General features: G+C 44.7%; 1 protein-coding gene across 1 annotated transcript; it reads right to left on the reverse strand.

Moving 5' to 3' along the window:
- Positions 1–10,527: 10,527 nt before the first annotated feature.
- On the reverse strand, positions 10,528–15,736 carry LOC128322698 (uncharacterized). Its single transcript, XM_053244468.1, has 8 exons — positions 15,635–15,736; positions 15,083–15,106; positions 14,320–14,348; positions 12,624–13,088; positions 12,317–12,442; positions 12,096–12,137; positions 11,781–12,011; positions 10,528–10,815 (listed from the first exon to the last, which is right to left on the reverse strand). Exons 1-8 carry the CDS (start codon positions 15,664–15,666, stop codon positions 10,640–10,642), a joined length of 1,125 nt encoding a protein of 374 aa, XP_053100443.1. The 5' UTR covers positions 15,667–15,736; the 3' UTR covers positions 10,528–10,639.
- Between the last annotated feature and the right edge of the window lie 234 nt (positions 15,737–15,970).

Below are 15,970 nucleotides of genomic sequence, written 5' to 3' on the forward strand. Positions count from 1 at the left end.
TGTAACATGAAGTTTATTCATTTATCGGACTTATATAGCACATTTATTTCAAAAACTGGAATTCAAGGTGATCTACAATAAAAATAGGCAATTACAAAACACAGATTACAATAAATATATAATGGAACCAACCATTTGACATGAATACACACAGCAGAAAAAGGCCAAACCCAGAAATATTTCATGTTTAAAATGCTGGAACAGCAGAGTCTTAACTTGTCTGAGGACAACAGAGTGGGGGCCTGGCAAACCTCAAGGGGCAGTGAGTTCCAAAGGATAGGAACTGTCACTGAAAAGGCCTTGTCATGGGTCATGAAAAGTCACACCTCAGAGAGGAGTGGGGCCTGGAGCAAAGACTGGCCAAGCACATGTGGGAGAAAGCGGCCCCTAATGTACCCTGGTCCCAAGCCATTTAGGGCTTTAAAGGCAAGAACTAGCACCTTAAATTGTGCCTATAAACAAAACAGGTGCAAATGCAGATGATAAAGTTCCTATCTTGCCCGTGACAGAAATCTTGCTGCTGCACTGGACTAACTACAATTTCTGAACATTTCTCAGGGCAGCCCCATATTGAGCACATTACAGTAATCAAGCCTTGATGTGACCAAATGATGAGTGATTGTGGCCAGATCTGCTGTCCCCAGGTAAGAATGCAGCTGACGCATGACTAAAAGCTGTGCATAGGTGCTCTCGGCCACAGCCATCACCTGCTTATCCCGGAACAAAGCAAGGTCCAGAAGAATCCCCAAGCTGTGAACCTGATTTCAGGGGAAGACCAACCCCAACCAGAACAGGTCAGTAGCAATAATCTGTTTAAATATATGTCTTATTTGGTCATTGGACTGAACACTCAGAGGTCAGGGGCAGCATGCATCACAGAAGGTTGCACCCCGCTCCCCACCAATCCACACATGCTTGTTCTACTCATTTTGAATGACTGAGAAGGGTTATGATGATGGAATCTTTGGCCTTGGTGGTTTAGGATTCTGCTGCTTGATCCCACCATGAAACTCAGTTTGACTCAAAGAACATTTGATATGTCTAAGTCCCAGAATGCACATCCCAGGGTGCATTCATCTCTATCATCTCCATCCCTCCATCTACATCCCCCCAGTCATATGTCAATGAGAAATACATATGACATCCACCATGTTAGTGGATGTCCCCCCAACTCATTAGCTGCCACTTGAGAGGGGGACACGGACTCAAACAACATCATATCACTTGTTTGTTTTGCTTTTTCCTTTCAGGACAACCTTACCAGGGAGATACAGATGGGCAGTGATCCCTGCTGGCCAAGCTCCCGGGTTGCATGTTCGGCATTTTTCAGAAAGGCCTGTGTGTGCTGGGGGCTCCTTTGCATGATTTGGAAGCCAGAGTTCCCCAGTGTATGGAAAAGTCCTCCATATGTACAGTTTGAAAAAACAACAAGTGTAGCTGCCAGGGACACGGTCAGTGACCTCATTGGTATTGGGGTGTGCGGTGTGATCCTGCTCCCTCCTCATGCAGTCATTGAAAGGTGGGGTGGGGTCTGAGAAGAACAAGAGTTTTGCCCTTATTCTTTGCTGGTGTTTTTTCAAAACAATCCTAACATTGCCACTGACTTGCAGATTGCCTTGCTTGCTTTCAGTCTATTAGCTTTGAGCAGGTGTGTTCTGGTTGCATGTGACCTGCAAAGCAATGTAGGAAAACACATTCCACAAAGCCTGCTTCAAAACTGATAATGCTTTGGAATGCAAATACTGCACAAGGTGCCCTTATCACTCTATATACCTAGATACAGATATATCGAGATATATTCAGTAGTCTGAATGCGTGTGCTATGTGGGTGTGTCTTTGCTGAGCTGATTTGTTGTCCAAAAGGCATTTCTGACATGGTACCATTTGGGCACTCCTGCTTTCTGCACAGTCTAAGCTGATATGATTATATAGGACGATCTCTTGGACATATGCAGCTGCCTGATCCTTAGGCAGACCATTGCTCCATGTAGCTCAGTATTGTCTCTATTGACTGGCAGGAGCTTTTTAGATCTTCAGACAGGAATCTTTCCCAGCCCTACTTAGAGACACCAGGGATTCAACTTGAGGCCTTCTGTATACAAAGTATATGCTGTACCAATGCACTACAGACCCTCTCTTAAAGAGGTCCATATGGAGAAGGCACATGGCAAAGGCCAAGAGGCTACACTTAGTTGACTTTGAGCCCTGCAGTACATCTGAATATACCTTGTGGAAGAGCTTTTGTGGACATCTATGCTCATGTTAGAATCGATTGCCGTCTGGAAATCCTCCTTGTCCTACATGACTATTGACAGCATATGACTGTAACAATCAATATATCTACAACCCTGATTCTCAAAGATGGACACTGTGGTTGTTATCTTCAGCATGGAGTTGCTGCAATACAGACATATAGGATTGCTCAGCATCCATTACAATCATCCCTCACCAACCATGAGAGTTTCCGTTCCTGGAAAACTTCACGCTTGGCAAATTTGTGGTAGACAAGCCATTTAAACCAATGGGAAACAGGGGGTTAGGGAATTGTAAAGACCAAAAATAGGGTTAAAAATAGATAGAATTGCCCCCTGATCCCTGGAAATGACCCCCAGGACCCCCGGAAATCACACCCCAGGGCCCCCAGAAATCACCCCAGACCCCCTGGAAATGACCCCCCTGACCCTGGAAATGCCCCCCCCATTCCAATTTTTAAAAAAACTCACCAAACCACAGATACTCGGGTTGTGGTTGGCAAGGGCCGTAACAATTTCCCAGTTGCAGATAATCAGATCTGTGATTGGGAAAACCGCGATTGGCAAGGGAAGACTGTATTTTATCGTTTTGACCAGCAAGACCACATTCTGGTGGGGAAGCAATATTGGAGGCTGGAAAGCCAGCCAATTTAAACGTTGACCTAATTGTTTTAATATTGACCCCACAAGGTTTTGCCTAAGGCCTGGCCTACACATGCAGCAGAATAAGGCAGTATATAAAAAGTTGCTTTATGCTAGCCATATCCATACATTATGATGTACAGGTGTCTGTACACTTGTACATGTGTTTATGTGAATGATTCTATGTGTGTTTGTTTAAAAAGTGAAGCTGCCATATACTGGGGCTATTCTTACGATCACAAAAATTGGGCTAGGGAAATCCTAGCCCGATTTTTGTGATCGTCAGAACCCGCTCCTGTAGCCAACCCCTTAGCCTGGGTTTGTGGAGCGTTCTCCAAGCTAAATGGAAGGAATTATGGACAATGGGTTATAAAAATGGAAACCTTCCTGAAGGCAAAAGGACTTAAGAAAATGTGCCAGAGATCCAGGTGAAAGAGGAACCACATGAGTGGACTCTCATGAGGCAAGAGCCAGACAGTGAACCGAAATAATCTGTGCAAGAATCAGAAGCAGGTTCAGAAGGGAATACAGATTCAGAAGGGACTGCACAGCCTGAGCCAGAACTGAGGCACTCACATAGGCCCAACAAAAGGGTTACACCCAAAAGGCTCACACTCATGACCAAAGGAGGAGAGATACAAGAACCCACCACATGACTAGATATGATGAAGCTGATGAATGGAGAAAAGCAGCATTAGAAGAAATTGATTCCCTGCACAAAAATGAGACTTGGAGACTTGTGGAACTACCCGCTGGATGAAAGACTGTGGGATGCAAGTGGGTCTCCAAAGTTAAGCAGGATGCAGGAAAGCTGACCCCTGCCTATATTCAAGATTCAGAGATAATAGATGGACTTTCATCCTGACTTATGTTGATGACTTGGTTATTACATATGAAGAAAAACAAAACAGCCATGAGATTGTACAACACCTGAACAAGGAAATAGAGGTGAAGGAACTTGGAAGCATCTCCTATTACCTTGGCATCCAAATAGAAATAGAAGGGGATGGGACATTTCTTCTCAAACAGAAGCAGAAGATAAAGGATTTTCTAGAGTGCCTGGGACTGACAGATGCCAATGAAGTCAGTGTACCAATGGATGCAAATTTCTGGAAGCAAGATGGAGACAGCGAGCCTTTACCAGCCAACAATCAATACTGACAGGCAATTGGAAAGCTTCTATATATAGCTCCAGTTCCAGTGCATCAACCTTTTGCACCAACTATCCTACTGACCACTAGGGGCACTGGAAGCAGAGGTAGCTAGTTAGGGTCTCTTTTATCTATCCCTGCTTGCCTCTGCTCTATGACCCCTGCCTTGACTCCTCAGGTACTTCCTGTGGTGAGTCAGACCTCTTCCTTTCCTCCTAGAGAGAAGATCAAAACATATCTATCTATCTATCTCCCTCCCTCCCCCCCCCATTCATTATGTAGCTGATAGATAGGTCTTTCCTATCTCAAATGTACTTCACCAATAAATCAATTTAGTCTAGACTCTACAGTGATCTCCATGCGTGTTACTTAAATAGCTGCAACAAATAAACTCTGCACTTGGCAACTGGAGTGGTAGCTTCCTTGGTGCTTTGCTAAATAATTACAAACCCCAACAGTGTGGGCGTATATTGTATTTATATTCCTTAATGGAAATATCAGACGGAAGTAACTGATCATGGATTAGATGTTGGATTGTTAAATGTCATTTCAAAGGAAGCCTGAAGTGCTAACATTTATTATCTTGACAGGACAAGACAAAAACCGGTTCAGAAACAGGAGGGTGAGCTTTCCATTCATTTCTCTAATTAGTGTTTGACAAGCTGAATTGTTTTATGTGGTAAGAATGTATCAGAGATGGAAATAGTACATAGAAGTATATGGCTGTTGACATAATGAGCGTTTTTCATCACATCAGAAGTAGAACAGGTGCTCGGCTGAGGTCATGGCAAAGGTTTCTTTGAAGGAAGCCATGATTAATGGAACTTGTTCACAGTAACTACACCATTCAGCATGTTTGATCCTGATTATTACCTAGTTTTGCATGTGCATCTGTTCACTCTTGGCTCTTGTTTACATGGAGAATTAAAACCAGTATGTTTGAAGTTGGGAACGTATACATACACTGTCACTCCCACAAGTGATTCCTGGAGTAAGCCTTCTCCCAATTTGTCCCATTTATGTTATGATGAAATGTGTATAACTGAGAAAAGGAAATAGGAATAGGGAAATAGGAAGGGAAATAGGCAGTTAAAAAAAAAGAAAAGTTACATAGTTACAAGTGGTCTGCTAGTAACTGTGATTAGAAAGGGGATGCACCAAGAGGGCTTTTGAAGACACCCCAACACCCTCCTGACACATCCCTATATCACATGGGAGGTGAGGGTTTAACATCTGAACACTTCAGTGAACTGCAGTTCTACATGCCCTCCAAATACTTCTTAAACAGGTATTTAGAATTTGTGAAGAGTGGACCTTTGGACAACAGTCTCCCTGTAATAAAGGGATGCAGTGAGAGGGTATTAAACATCACAGTGGGTGCACTCTCTGATCGTGTGGACATCCACACTGGCCCATAGAAGGAGAAAAGGTATTTCATTTAAGAAAGACAGTGTGATGCAGTAGTTAGAGCGTAGTACTAGGACTGGGGAGACAGGTTCATATCCCTGTTCAGCCATGAAGTTAATTGAGTGATCAGTTGTACCCTCACAGCGTATCTTACCTCACAGGGTCATTGTATGGCTAAGACGGAGGAGACCATGAATGTTACCCTGAGTTTTTGAAGGTGGAACAAAAATGTTGTTCATTTAAATTTGTCAAATAAATATGTAAGACCATCCTGAGGTACCACGGATAAGCCCAGGTTTCAAGGATGAACCCAGTGTCTCCAGAGCACTGCAGAGAGTAGCTTGAAGCAATATCTTAACCACTTAAGAGATATTCAAACATTATTTGATTACCACCAGGCCTGTTTTACTGTTAAAATATGCATTTTGCTGGCTGTCCTCCAAAGCTTTCCCCAAGAGTATCTCATTCATGAAAGCGAGCTATGAATCACTTAGATGACACTTAAGTCTTAAGATGCACCTTTGAAGAGAAATGTCCAAATGATATTGGATGTATTTTTGAAGTAATAAGATGGTAGCTTAAATTCCAAGTGTTTGGAAATAGTGAAAGTGTTGTTTGTTTTCAATTATAATATTTAATTATAATATTAATTATAATCATAATATTTATGTTAAGGATGAGAGCATTAATGTGAAACAGACCTCTTTCCCCACCCCCACCCCCAGAAATGTATCATGTGGAACAAAGTCTCCCACCCACCCCCAAAATGTACTTTGCCCGATCTGTGCCCCCCACCATGTATTTTCTTTCTGGTGCCTCCACTTAAAGAGCTGAGGCTGCTGCTCAGCATCTCATAACTTCTAGTTAAGGCCTAATTTCAGGATTGTGCTGCTGCAAAGCCCTCCTCTATGTGATGCCTCCCCAGCCTGGCACTGTGTGCTCACAATCAATGAACAGTGAACTTTACACCCTTCCTAAGCTAAAAACGCCTCGATGTAAACCTCCCTGAGCCATTTTTGGAAGGGCGGTATATAAATCAAATACATTAAAAAATAATAAAATAAATAAAGAGGCAGTATTGCATCCACAACTGGTCGCTTGCATGAGCAAATGTAGGGCAATGTGCCTCAGGTCAAACTAGCAATCGTACTGAATAGAACACCCCCATCTCTTTCTCATTCATTCAGCCCATGAACAGGCTCTATTTCTCTTTTAAGGAAATCCACCAATCGGGGAGGAATTTCCTCACTTAGTCAGACAGCAGTTTGAAGCACTCCTTCTAGGAGTAGCAAAGATATGGTATATTTCCCAACTCATGAATAACAAATTGTCTGGAGAGGACTTAGTGGAGAAGTGGACCATAGAACAAGCAACTCGTAATCTTTTACATGTGAGGACATCTGATCTTGAGAAAAGCAGCTGAACTCAGTTCTATTCACTACATGCAACACATCTGCATAGCTTTATCTTAGCCTTCTGTGGGGCAAAACCCACGGAAAGTGACTCAGTCCAGCTAACAATGGTTGACTTAGTTTCCCACAAACATCCTTGCCCTGCAGAGAAGGAGAAGCCCCTTTAAGTGATTCAGTTCAAGCCTCAGGGTAAGATTTTCAGTATATGGGCCCTGGCCCCACCACATGTTTTCAGAGTCATGACTGCACAGAGAGAGTCTTCACATCATGTAGGGCAATCTCCTTGGATTACACTATCCAGCAATCTCTCAGACATGTGAGTTGTGGGTCCTTTGCCACTCGTTTCTCTCTTGTTTTTCTCCGCCTGTCTACTGGTGAAGAGGCCAACCAACGTGCAATGAACGCACCAACAACTCAAGGAAGGATAAGGTATAACTAGCATCTTGCCCTTCTAAGCCTCCTCACCACTTTCCTCTCTTTGCCACCCTCTCTGCTTCACTGGCACTCTTTAATCCAAGCGCCCAGCCAGGCTCTGGTTTAGAACCTTAGCCCAAATTACTGCAATTGAGATTACGGTTTAGAATATTAGCTAAATTTTATTGCTTTTGCCTAACCTGATTTTTGCCTTCTGTACCCCATTTTATCCTTAATAAATCTTTAAGTAGTATTTCTTCCTCCTCATCTTTTCCGATACACCAAGACTTGCTTAAATTAATACTGGTACCAAACTGTTCCCCAAGCCAAGCTAGTTTCCCCACTTTAAGCCAAAAGCACAGCCCGTGCATCTAGCCAGCACTCTGGGGAAGTTCTGGCAACAGATAAAAGCATTAATGTAAAATAGCACTCTTCCCCTTCCCCTGAAATTTATCATGTGGAACAACCCCCCCCCCCAAAAAGTACTTTGCCATTTCTGTACCCACCCACCCCCAATGTATTTTCCCCCTGGTGCTTCCACTGCGGACAGAGAGTCAAGGCTGCTGTTCAGCATCTCATAACATCCCTCATAACATCTAGTTAAACCCTAATGTATTTATTTTTGGAATCATAGGCAAAATTCCTGGTGCTATCATTGGAAGCTGGATCAAGCCTAGAGTCATTTCCTTTACAGAAATTCAAGAATCCACACTATGTGCATGTATCTTTCAGGAGAGCAGATACCAGACTTCAGGAAAATGTCGACTGTACTGTTTTCTCTTTGATGTAGCTGGAACATAATCTGACTGAATACACCTGTCCAGTCCTTTCTAAAACCCAGGTTTTACAGATCTTTGTGATATGTAATATGTAGGCTGGTTCTCCAGTCTGAGTCAGTGTGAAGCTGAGAAATTGATGCTTCTGGCTCAGCGGGCCTTACCGTGTCTTTATCAAAGGCCAGCTCCAATTACACTTTTCAAGAGGCTGATATGACTTACGTGGGCTGTTTGTGTTTGCTAAAAGCAAGACACTCCTTTTCTAAAATCTTAAGTGTATACTTGGCAGTGTGAAACCACCCCGTTGCAGGCAGCATCTCATGAGGCCGACAGAGAGTACTCAAGGTGTTCAGCAAGCAGGGGGAGCGGATTCCAAACCTTCAGTGTAGAGTAGGGGTTCTCAACCATACGTTCCCAGATATTGTTGTACTACAACTGCCATCTGAGAGAGAGATGTGATTGGCCCAGAGTCACCCAGTGAGTTTCATGTCCGAATGGTCTCCCGACTCCAAGTCTAACATTACACTGCACTGTTATGTAACAATTGGAAAACCGTATAACCACATTACTCTGGCTCCTTTAGACTTTGCCTCGGAATGTCCTGCCAGCTGTTTGGGGATGTTGAAAGGCGCTTACTAATAGGTGCTTACTAAGGCGCTTACTAATAATAATAGGCTTTAATAATAATAATAATAATAATAATAATAATAATGATTATTATTATTATTAATAATAATCAGTGAAACAGAATTAAAATTAACCAATTTCTTTTGCTGAATTAGATATTATTCTGAACTTCATATGATTCAAAAAATAATTGAAATGTAAATAGTCATTCAGTTAAATAAAGCCAGCTTTACATTTATATTAATGTAATTTCATTTCAAAGGCGCAGGTTAAAATTAATCCAGATTCTAATTTTGTGTGTTCAATATTAATCCAAGCAAATTGATCTAGATTTAGATTTTGAAACATAAAGAACACACCTAGCTTGCTTCCACTAAGAGTAAAATTCAGTATAAAGTTATCCATAAACATAGGAGATATTCCAGTAGAACATGACCCTATTCTGGTCATAGGGAAAACAACTGGGTGTGTGGGGCTCTGCTTCTTAAGCACTGTACTTTGCTTATCCTTTAATTAAATATATGTCTATCATAAAGTGAAATGACTTTTAGAGACAGGAATTTCCTTGCATATAGAACAACATATAAAAGACCTTGCTGTTGCCCAGGGTCTCTGATGCACTTCCTGCTTTATTGTATCCAGCTTTATGCTTACATTGTCTGTGTTTCTTGGTAAATGGAACATCATTTTATTTTATTTATTTAACATATGTTATACAACCCAAAACGTATGTGTCTGGGAGGTTTACAAGAAGATAAAAACAAATATTTTATTTATTTAACATATTTTTATACTGCCCAAATTCTTTTGCCAAATTCTTGTCCATTGCCTATCACCCAGAACTAGCTAATGTGAAGCAAATTTTCCTGTGGGGATGTCATTTTTTTAAGAAACTGTGCGGAATAGATACATATGTATTGATCACTACACATGGGTTTCTGCACAGCACCTGCACAGAAGAAACTTGAACTTCCATGTAGAAAATGTGTCTCTTGTAAATTGACCCTATATTTTCCATCCATGACTGAGATATCTGAGAGTTAGAGTCAATAATAAAAGAACAGCACACTGCTTGTGACAGGAAGGGGCAAATTACAATGATTTCTTAGTCTGGCAGGGGCTGGTTTTGGCCCTGGCAGAACTTGGCTGTCTGCTCCTGTTGCAAATGCCTCTGTCTAGTGTGGCAAACTAATGTATCCTCCTCCCTCCTGGTGCCAAAGTAAGCACTAGTGTGGTGAATGCACATATACCCCATCATGAGCCAACTGTCATCACAAGACAAAGGCTGTCAGGAGTTTGGGCAGGTGATCCTTTAGGACAAAGTCATGGTTTTTAAAAAGCATGAGATGAGACAGAAAATGACACTGGAATCCTCATATAACTCCTGACTGTTGTTCTAAGTCTTTAATAAAAATGGCTCATGTTTTCAGGTTTTGATCAACAACCATGTCTAGATGGTACAGTGTTCCTTTTAACAGGGATTTCCAGATGTTGTTGACTACAAGTCCCATCATCCCTGTTTGGACAGGGGCGCAATTTCAGTGCTTGCCCTAGGCGCTATTTTCCCTAGATACGCCTCTGCCATCCTCTTCCACAAGAGGCAGATCCCTCTTCAGGGCCAAAATCAGGCCTCCTAGCCATACATATTGGGGCAGACAAGCTCTGTATAAGCCTCCTGGCAAGGAGCAGTCTATCTTGAGCTACCTCTTGAACCTCTCAGAACATCTCTTGGCCCCAAGTGGACTGGCCATAGAGCCTTTTCTGTGGCTGGGTTTGACCCAAAGACACTTTTACCCAACTCTGCCCAAAGAATATTCAAAGAAAGACAACTTTATTTTCTTTAAAATAAACTTTTTAATTTTTAAGCAGTAAATATGCATGTTCTATTGCTGTTTTATCTCCACATCCCATCCAATTAAAACAAAAGTTTAATATTTTTAAAATAAATATGCAGCATTTTATTGCTGGTTTTGGTCTTTCTCTTTTTCCTCCTCAACATCCAGCTCCCTTGGAGGAACCAGGATCCCCATGGTGGCTTCCACCCTTGCCAGTCTGCTCCGCAGTCTCCTGAGCTGTCCCCTCAGTGCCTTGAGGTTTTGCACACATTCCTGGCAGCTGCGGAGGTCTCTTTGGCCTTGAAGGAAAGAAAACAAACAGGGTCAAGAGGCCTGTCCTCCACAATACCAGTCCCTGTACTGACTTCTAGTCCCTTTCCATGCCCAGCACAGGCTTCTCATCTCTACTTTGAAAACCCTCCATGGCTATGCCCCACCCTGTCCCTCTGCACTGATCCTCCGCCCTCCCCCAACTTGCACCCCGTCAGGTTGGTTTTTGCTCCTCCAGCTTCTGTCTTCAGCCACCTGGAGGTCTCCTGCTCTCTAAAACTACTCTTTTTCTTCTCCCTCTCTGACCCTTGGGTCTGGAACCGCCACTCATGTGGGCCCACATCTCTCTCCTATCCTTCCAATGCAACCCACCTCCTCTGTGCAGCTTTTGGCTTAATGCCTCAGCAGAGGCAGCTCCATCAGCTTGAACTGAATGCCCCTTATGCTTTCTTCCTCTTCCTCACTTCTCTCTCCAAAGCCAAACTATAGACTGTATGCTCCTGGTGGCCGGGAACTTTTGCCCATGTACATGGACGATGCTGTAAGCAGGATTGTGATAAGCACAATTGTATGTCATCCTCCTTGGTTTCCTGTTTCAGCCCAGCTTGAACTCAAAAGGGCTGATATAAGCATTCATATTATCAGCATTCATGAATTTAGTATTCACATTCTGCTCTTCCTCAAGCAGCTCAGGGAGGTATACATGGTTATTTTTTCCTCCTAACAACCCTAAGAGTTAAGTTAGACTGCGGGACAAGTGACAAGCCCAAAGTCACCCAGCGAGTTTCATGGCTGAATGAGAATTCAAACCCGCGTCTCCCTGGTCCTAAGGAGGTGCAGCTGAAATACATACACATCGTTCCCCTGCTTGTCCCACCTCAACTTCCCTCTCCTTCCTCTATTGCTTGCCCGTCTCTGTTTTTAGACTATCAGTGTTTTAGATTGTAAAACAACAACGAGGATGGAAAAGGGGTGCTGCCTCTGTGAGACTTACGGTCATTTAGCTGATGGAACTGCAAATCCATCAAACTCTGGAAAGTTTCCTTCACATTGCTGAGGTCCGGCTCTAGAGGAGGTGGGGAAGGAGGGGGAGGGGGAGAGGGATGCAGGAGGAAAGAAGAGGTGGAGGTGGAGGGTGGGATGGAGCCAACTTCCAGCGAGGCAGAAGATGATGATGAACTGGACCCAGGGGGGCGGAGACATGCAGCAGGGCCTTCAGGAACATCTGCAAGAGAGAAGAAGCAACAGGTGGTCAGCCGCAAACGCTGGCATACTACCACACCCGCCATCACTTGCCCTCACTGCTCACCACGAGAAGCTGTCTGAATTACAGGCATCAGAGCTTGGTCACCTGAAAGACAGAAAACGAAGGAACACTTCAGCAAGCACTGACAACCCACCCACAGGCCTCCCCTCTGAAACTTAGATGCAGACTCAAATCAAACATTTCAACATTCAGGAGAAGGAAACAGAGAGCAAAAGAGCCATTTTTAGCCCAGTTGCAACTTCAGGGGTGTGCTGCAAACGTACCTTCCTTTCCCCACCGCTGCAGCCGAACTTCACTGCGGATGAGCCTTGTCCTTGCGTGTCCAATTTGCAAGTTGATGGCCCGGAGAGAACGAGGGAACTGCTGGGAAATGCGGCGAACCCTCATTTCTGCAACAAACAGAGCAAAAAGGAACAAGTGTTGTATGCTCTGACCAGGCTGAGTGCTGGTGTCTTGCAAAAAGGGGCAGTGCTAGTGCTTGGTCCATCATCTGGGCTGAGTATCAAAACTCCAGTTGAACTTTGTGCTGGGTGTCTATGCAAAAGGGTTCTGAGGTGCCACAATACTTACGCCGCTGGACATAGTCATTCTGTAATCCTGTGAGGATTTCTATTTCTTGTGAAAGATCATTGTCAGCAATGGAAGGCTCTGGTAAGGTCTCTGACACAAAAGCTTCTTCCTTTGGAGTGCCAGTGGGGATGGAAGGACCTGGCACTGAGGTTTCCTCATTGACCTCTTCCCCCAGAATGTCATTGGTGATGTGAGGTCCTAGAAGGGATCCTGGCATCGAGGTTTCCTCTCTGAGAGTTTCCTCGAGAATATCAGTGCAAATGGGAGGTCCTGAAAGGGATCCTGGCACTGAGGTTGCCTCGTTAAGCTCTTCTCCCAGAATACCATTGTTGATGTGAGGTCCTGGAAGGGGTCCTGGCACCAAGGTTGCCTCATTGGGCTCTTCCCTCAGAGGGTCCGCCAGAACATGGTGCAACATGGGTCCCCCAGGACATGGGGCAACATGGGCTGGATTTCTGGGATGACCTGAAAGAGAGGAAATAAAGCAGGAATCTGGAAATGAGGATGGCCCATAGCCCTGATAGAAATTGCCTCCCCTTTCGGCCTAGGTTAACCAGCTGGGATGCAGCCTGGGATTGTGGGTGAGGTGGTCCACCCAAGGAAACAAGCAAGGGATGAAGAGGAATACATTGCATAGCACTGGCAAGACAGCCCTCACCAACTACACTTCAGAAGGGAGTGCAATGGCCAGGCTCTATCTGCTGAACATACCAATGCAGCTGCCTTCTACCAAGTCATACCCCTGGCTCACTTTGCCCTCCTCTGGCTGACAGCCGCTCTTGGGCAGAAGCCTTTCCCTGGCTAGCTAAGATCCTTTAACAGAAGATGAAGAAGACTCAACCCAAGACCTTGTGCATGCAAAGCACTTGTTCCACTACTGGACTATGGGCCCTCTTTCCTCATACCTGTGATGAAAGAGGCTTCTCCTTAGAGCAGAGTGGGAGCTGATGGTTCACATGGACTAAACAATGTATTTGCTCTCTGGCTGAAGCAACAACCCCCAGTTACAGCCTTTTGACCTATGTGCGGGGGTAGGGGTGGGGCTTGAAAATCTGCCTGGACGCCATAAGCAGGAAGCATAGCTATGATCTGAGGAACGCAGGCCCAGCTCCGAGGGGCAGAAAACTAGGATCAGAGAAAAAAAGAGTCTCTTTGGACTGATCTCAGAGCTCATTGGCCAGGAAATGTTGCCCTTGTTTGCAGGTGATCCTCCAATTGTCCAATTACATGGGTCCTAGCTAAGGGACTAGGAAACAAGACACCAGCTTTGGAAACAAGACACCAGCATGCTTTAGCTTCCTCTTCTCCAAGGCAGGGGAACAAGGCCCAGAGGATGTCTTGGGGCTGGGTGTGGGCAAAGGGTTCTTGCAGGGCTTTTTCAGAATTGCACCACTTCCAAGGGATGACCAAACCTGCCTGCCTGCTGCCACAGCCCTTTCCTCATCTCCTCCTAGAAGGGAGGGTCTCCAGATGTGACTTGCCCGGGCCCCCAGGTCTCCTCCAACACTTTTGGCTGCAACAAGTGCCAGCAGCAAAGGATAGAGGTGGCTGAACTTGCCCTCCTGCCCTTCACCCATCAGATGGACGGCTGCCTATCTCTCTCCATTGTTTACAGTGAAACAGGTCTCCAAGGAGACACTCCCTGGGGGGGTTGAGGAGCCCTGAGAAGAAGCATGCACTCTCGTCATCCACTTACCAGTCTGTGCCCCCTCTTCATCTTCATCCCTGCAGAGATAAGGAGAAACATTCTTAGTAGCACATCACAGGAAATTGAGGGGTCCCCCCAGTAATCCGAGGGGGTGCTGTGCCATCCCAAGCATGCCCTCACCCATAATCCTTCTAGAAGGCCCTGCTAATTTTGGATGATTCAATACTTGGGAGCAGTGAAAGTAATTGCTATTGAAAGTCACTCACTACATTTTGCTCAGATTGTTTTCACTTGGGGATTGACTGGTTGACAGGACGGGGGGCAGACCCACTCTCGTAGTTTATAGATATGAGGCCAGCTTTCCCACCCCTCTCTCCAGAAAAGATTTCCTGCTTTTTAAAAAGCCCTCCCCAAAAAGGGGACACTTCAGCTGAAAGAACATACATGATGTTTTGTTTTGTTTAAAAAATGGCATAAGAGGGTTTAAATTTCTGACAACTCGAATCCCCGCCAGTATGTTCCCCAGACTATGGGAAACACCTATATCGGGCAGCAGCAATAGAGGAAGATGCTGAAAGGCATCATCTCACACTGCGCGGGAGATGGCAATGGTAAACCCCTCCTGTATTCTACCAAAGACAACCACAGGGCTCTGTGTTCACCAGGAGTTGACACCAACTCGATGGCACACTTTTACCTAGGTTTGGGCTATGTCTGAACAACCCCCACCCCCTCCACCCCCATCCCTTTAGCTGGCCAAACCAGAGCCAAAAGCATTAAGAGGAGTTAAGAGGGGGGGAAAGCAACTCACTTGGGTTCTGCCTCTGGGTGAGACCTATAGGAACATGAAAGAAGAAAAGGTTAGGCATGTTCTTGGAAATAACATAGGGGTGCTGGCAGAGGGCAGCTTTTCAAGTCAGCTTCAACTGGTGGGCAGGATTCCCCCCCACAAAAAAACCACCCCAAGTGGGCCCACAGGGGCCAGCCAGTAGCTCACGGGTGCTACCATTTCACAGGTCTAGGACCTGCAAGCTTAAGAAATACAGTGGTGAGCGGGAGGGAAGTCAATATTGACTTAATTAGATGTAGCGGGATTGGTAAGATATTGTAAAAACCAATAAAAAATTTAAAAGAAAAAAAAGAAATAGGAAAAAAAAAAAAAAGAAATACAGTGGAAATCAGCCCAGCAAGTGACCTTCGAGGGCCACCTGCATTTCAAGGAGAAGCTGTGTGGTATGAATACTTGTGACCACTGAAGATCACATAGGGAGCACAATCGCATGTAAAGCAATGTAAGGGCATCTTTAAAAACCAAGTCCAGGCAGCCATTAGATTTTGCTTCCCCATCATGCCGGAGACTTACCTACAGTTCACCCACGACCAGCAGCCACCCATCCTGACAGCTAAGATGATAAGCTGATGATAAACTGACAGCCAAAGACAGCCAACTTATCAAAGATGCTGCAGCTTATCTAGAATGCTGCCAAGTGAGCCTCCTGCAGAATCCTCGCAGGTCTCCAAGGGGAACCATGACGGCAGAATTCTGTGGCTGATTGTGAGATCGCAAGATCAGTTACTGGCCACGCTGGTTCTGGTTTGAATCCAAACACTGTCTTGGTTGTGCAGCTCAAAGTGTCAAAGCACCAGGGGAGAGTCACCCCTGTCCTGCCTTCCCTGCTCCCCACATGTTTTCCACCTA

Source organism: Hemicordylus capensis, chromosome 4 (genome assembly GCF_027244095.1).
Source record: "Hemicordylus capensis ecotype Gifberg chromosome 4, rHemCap1.1.pri, whole genome shotgun sequence".
Lineage (NCBI taxonomy): Eukaryota > Metazoa > Chordata > Lepidosauria > Squamata > Cordylidae > Hemicordylus > Hemicordylus capensis.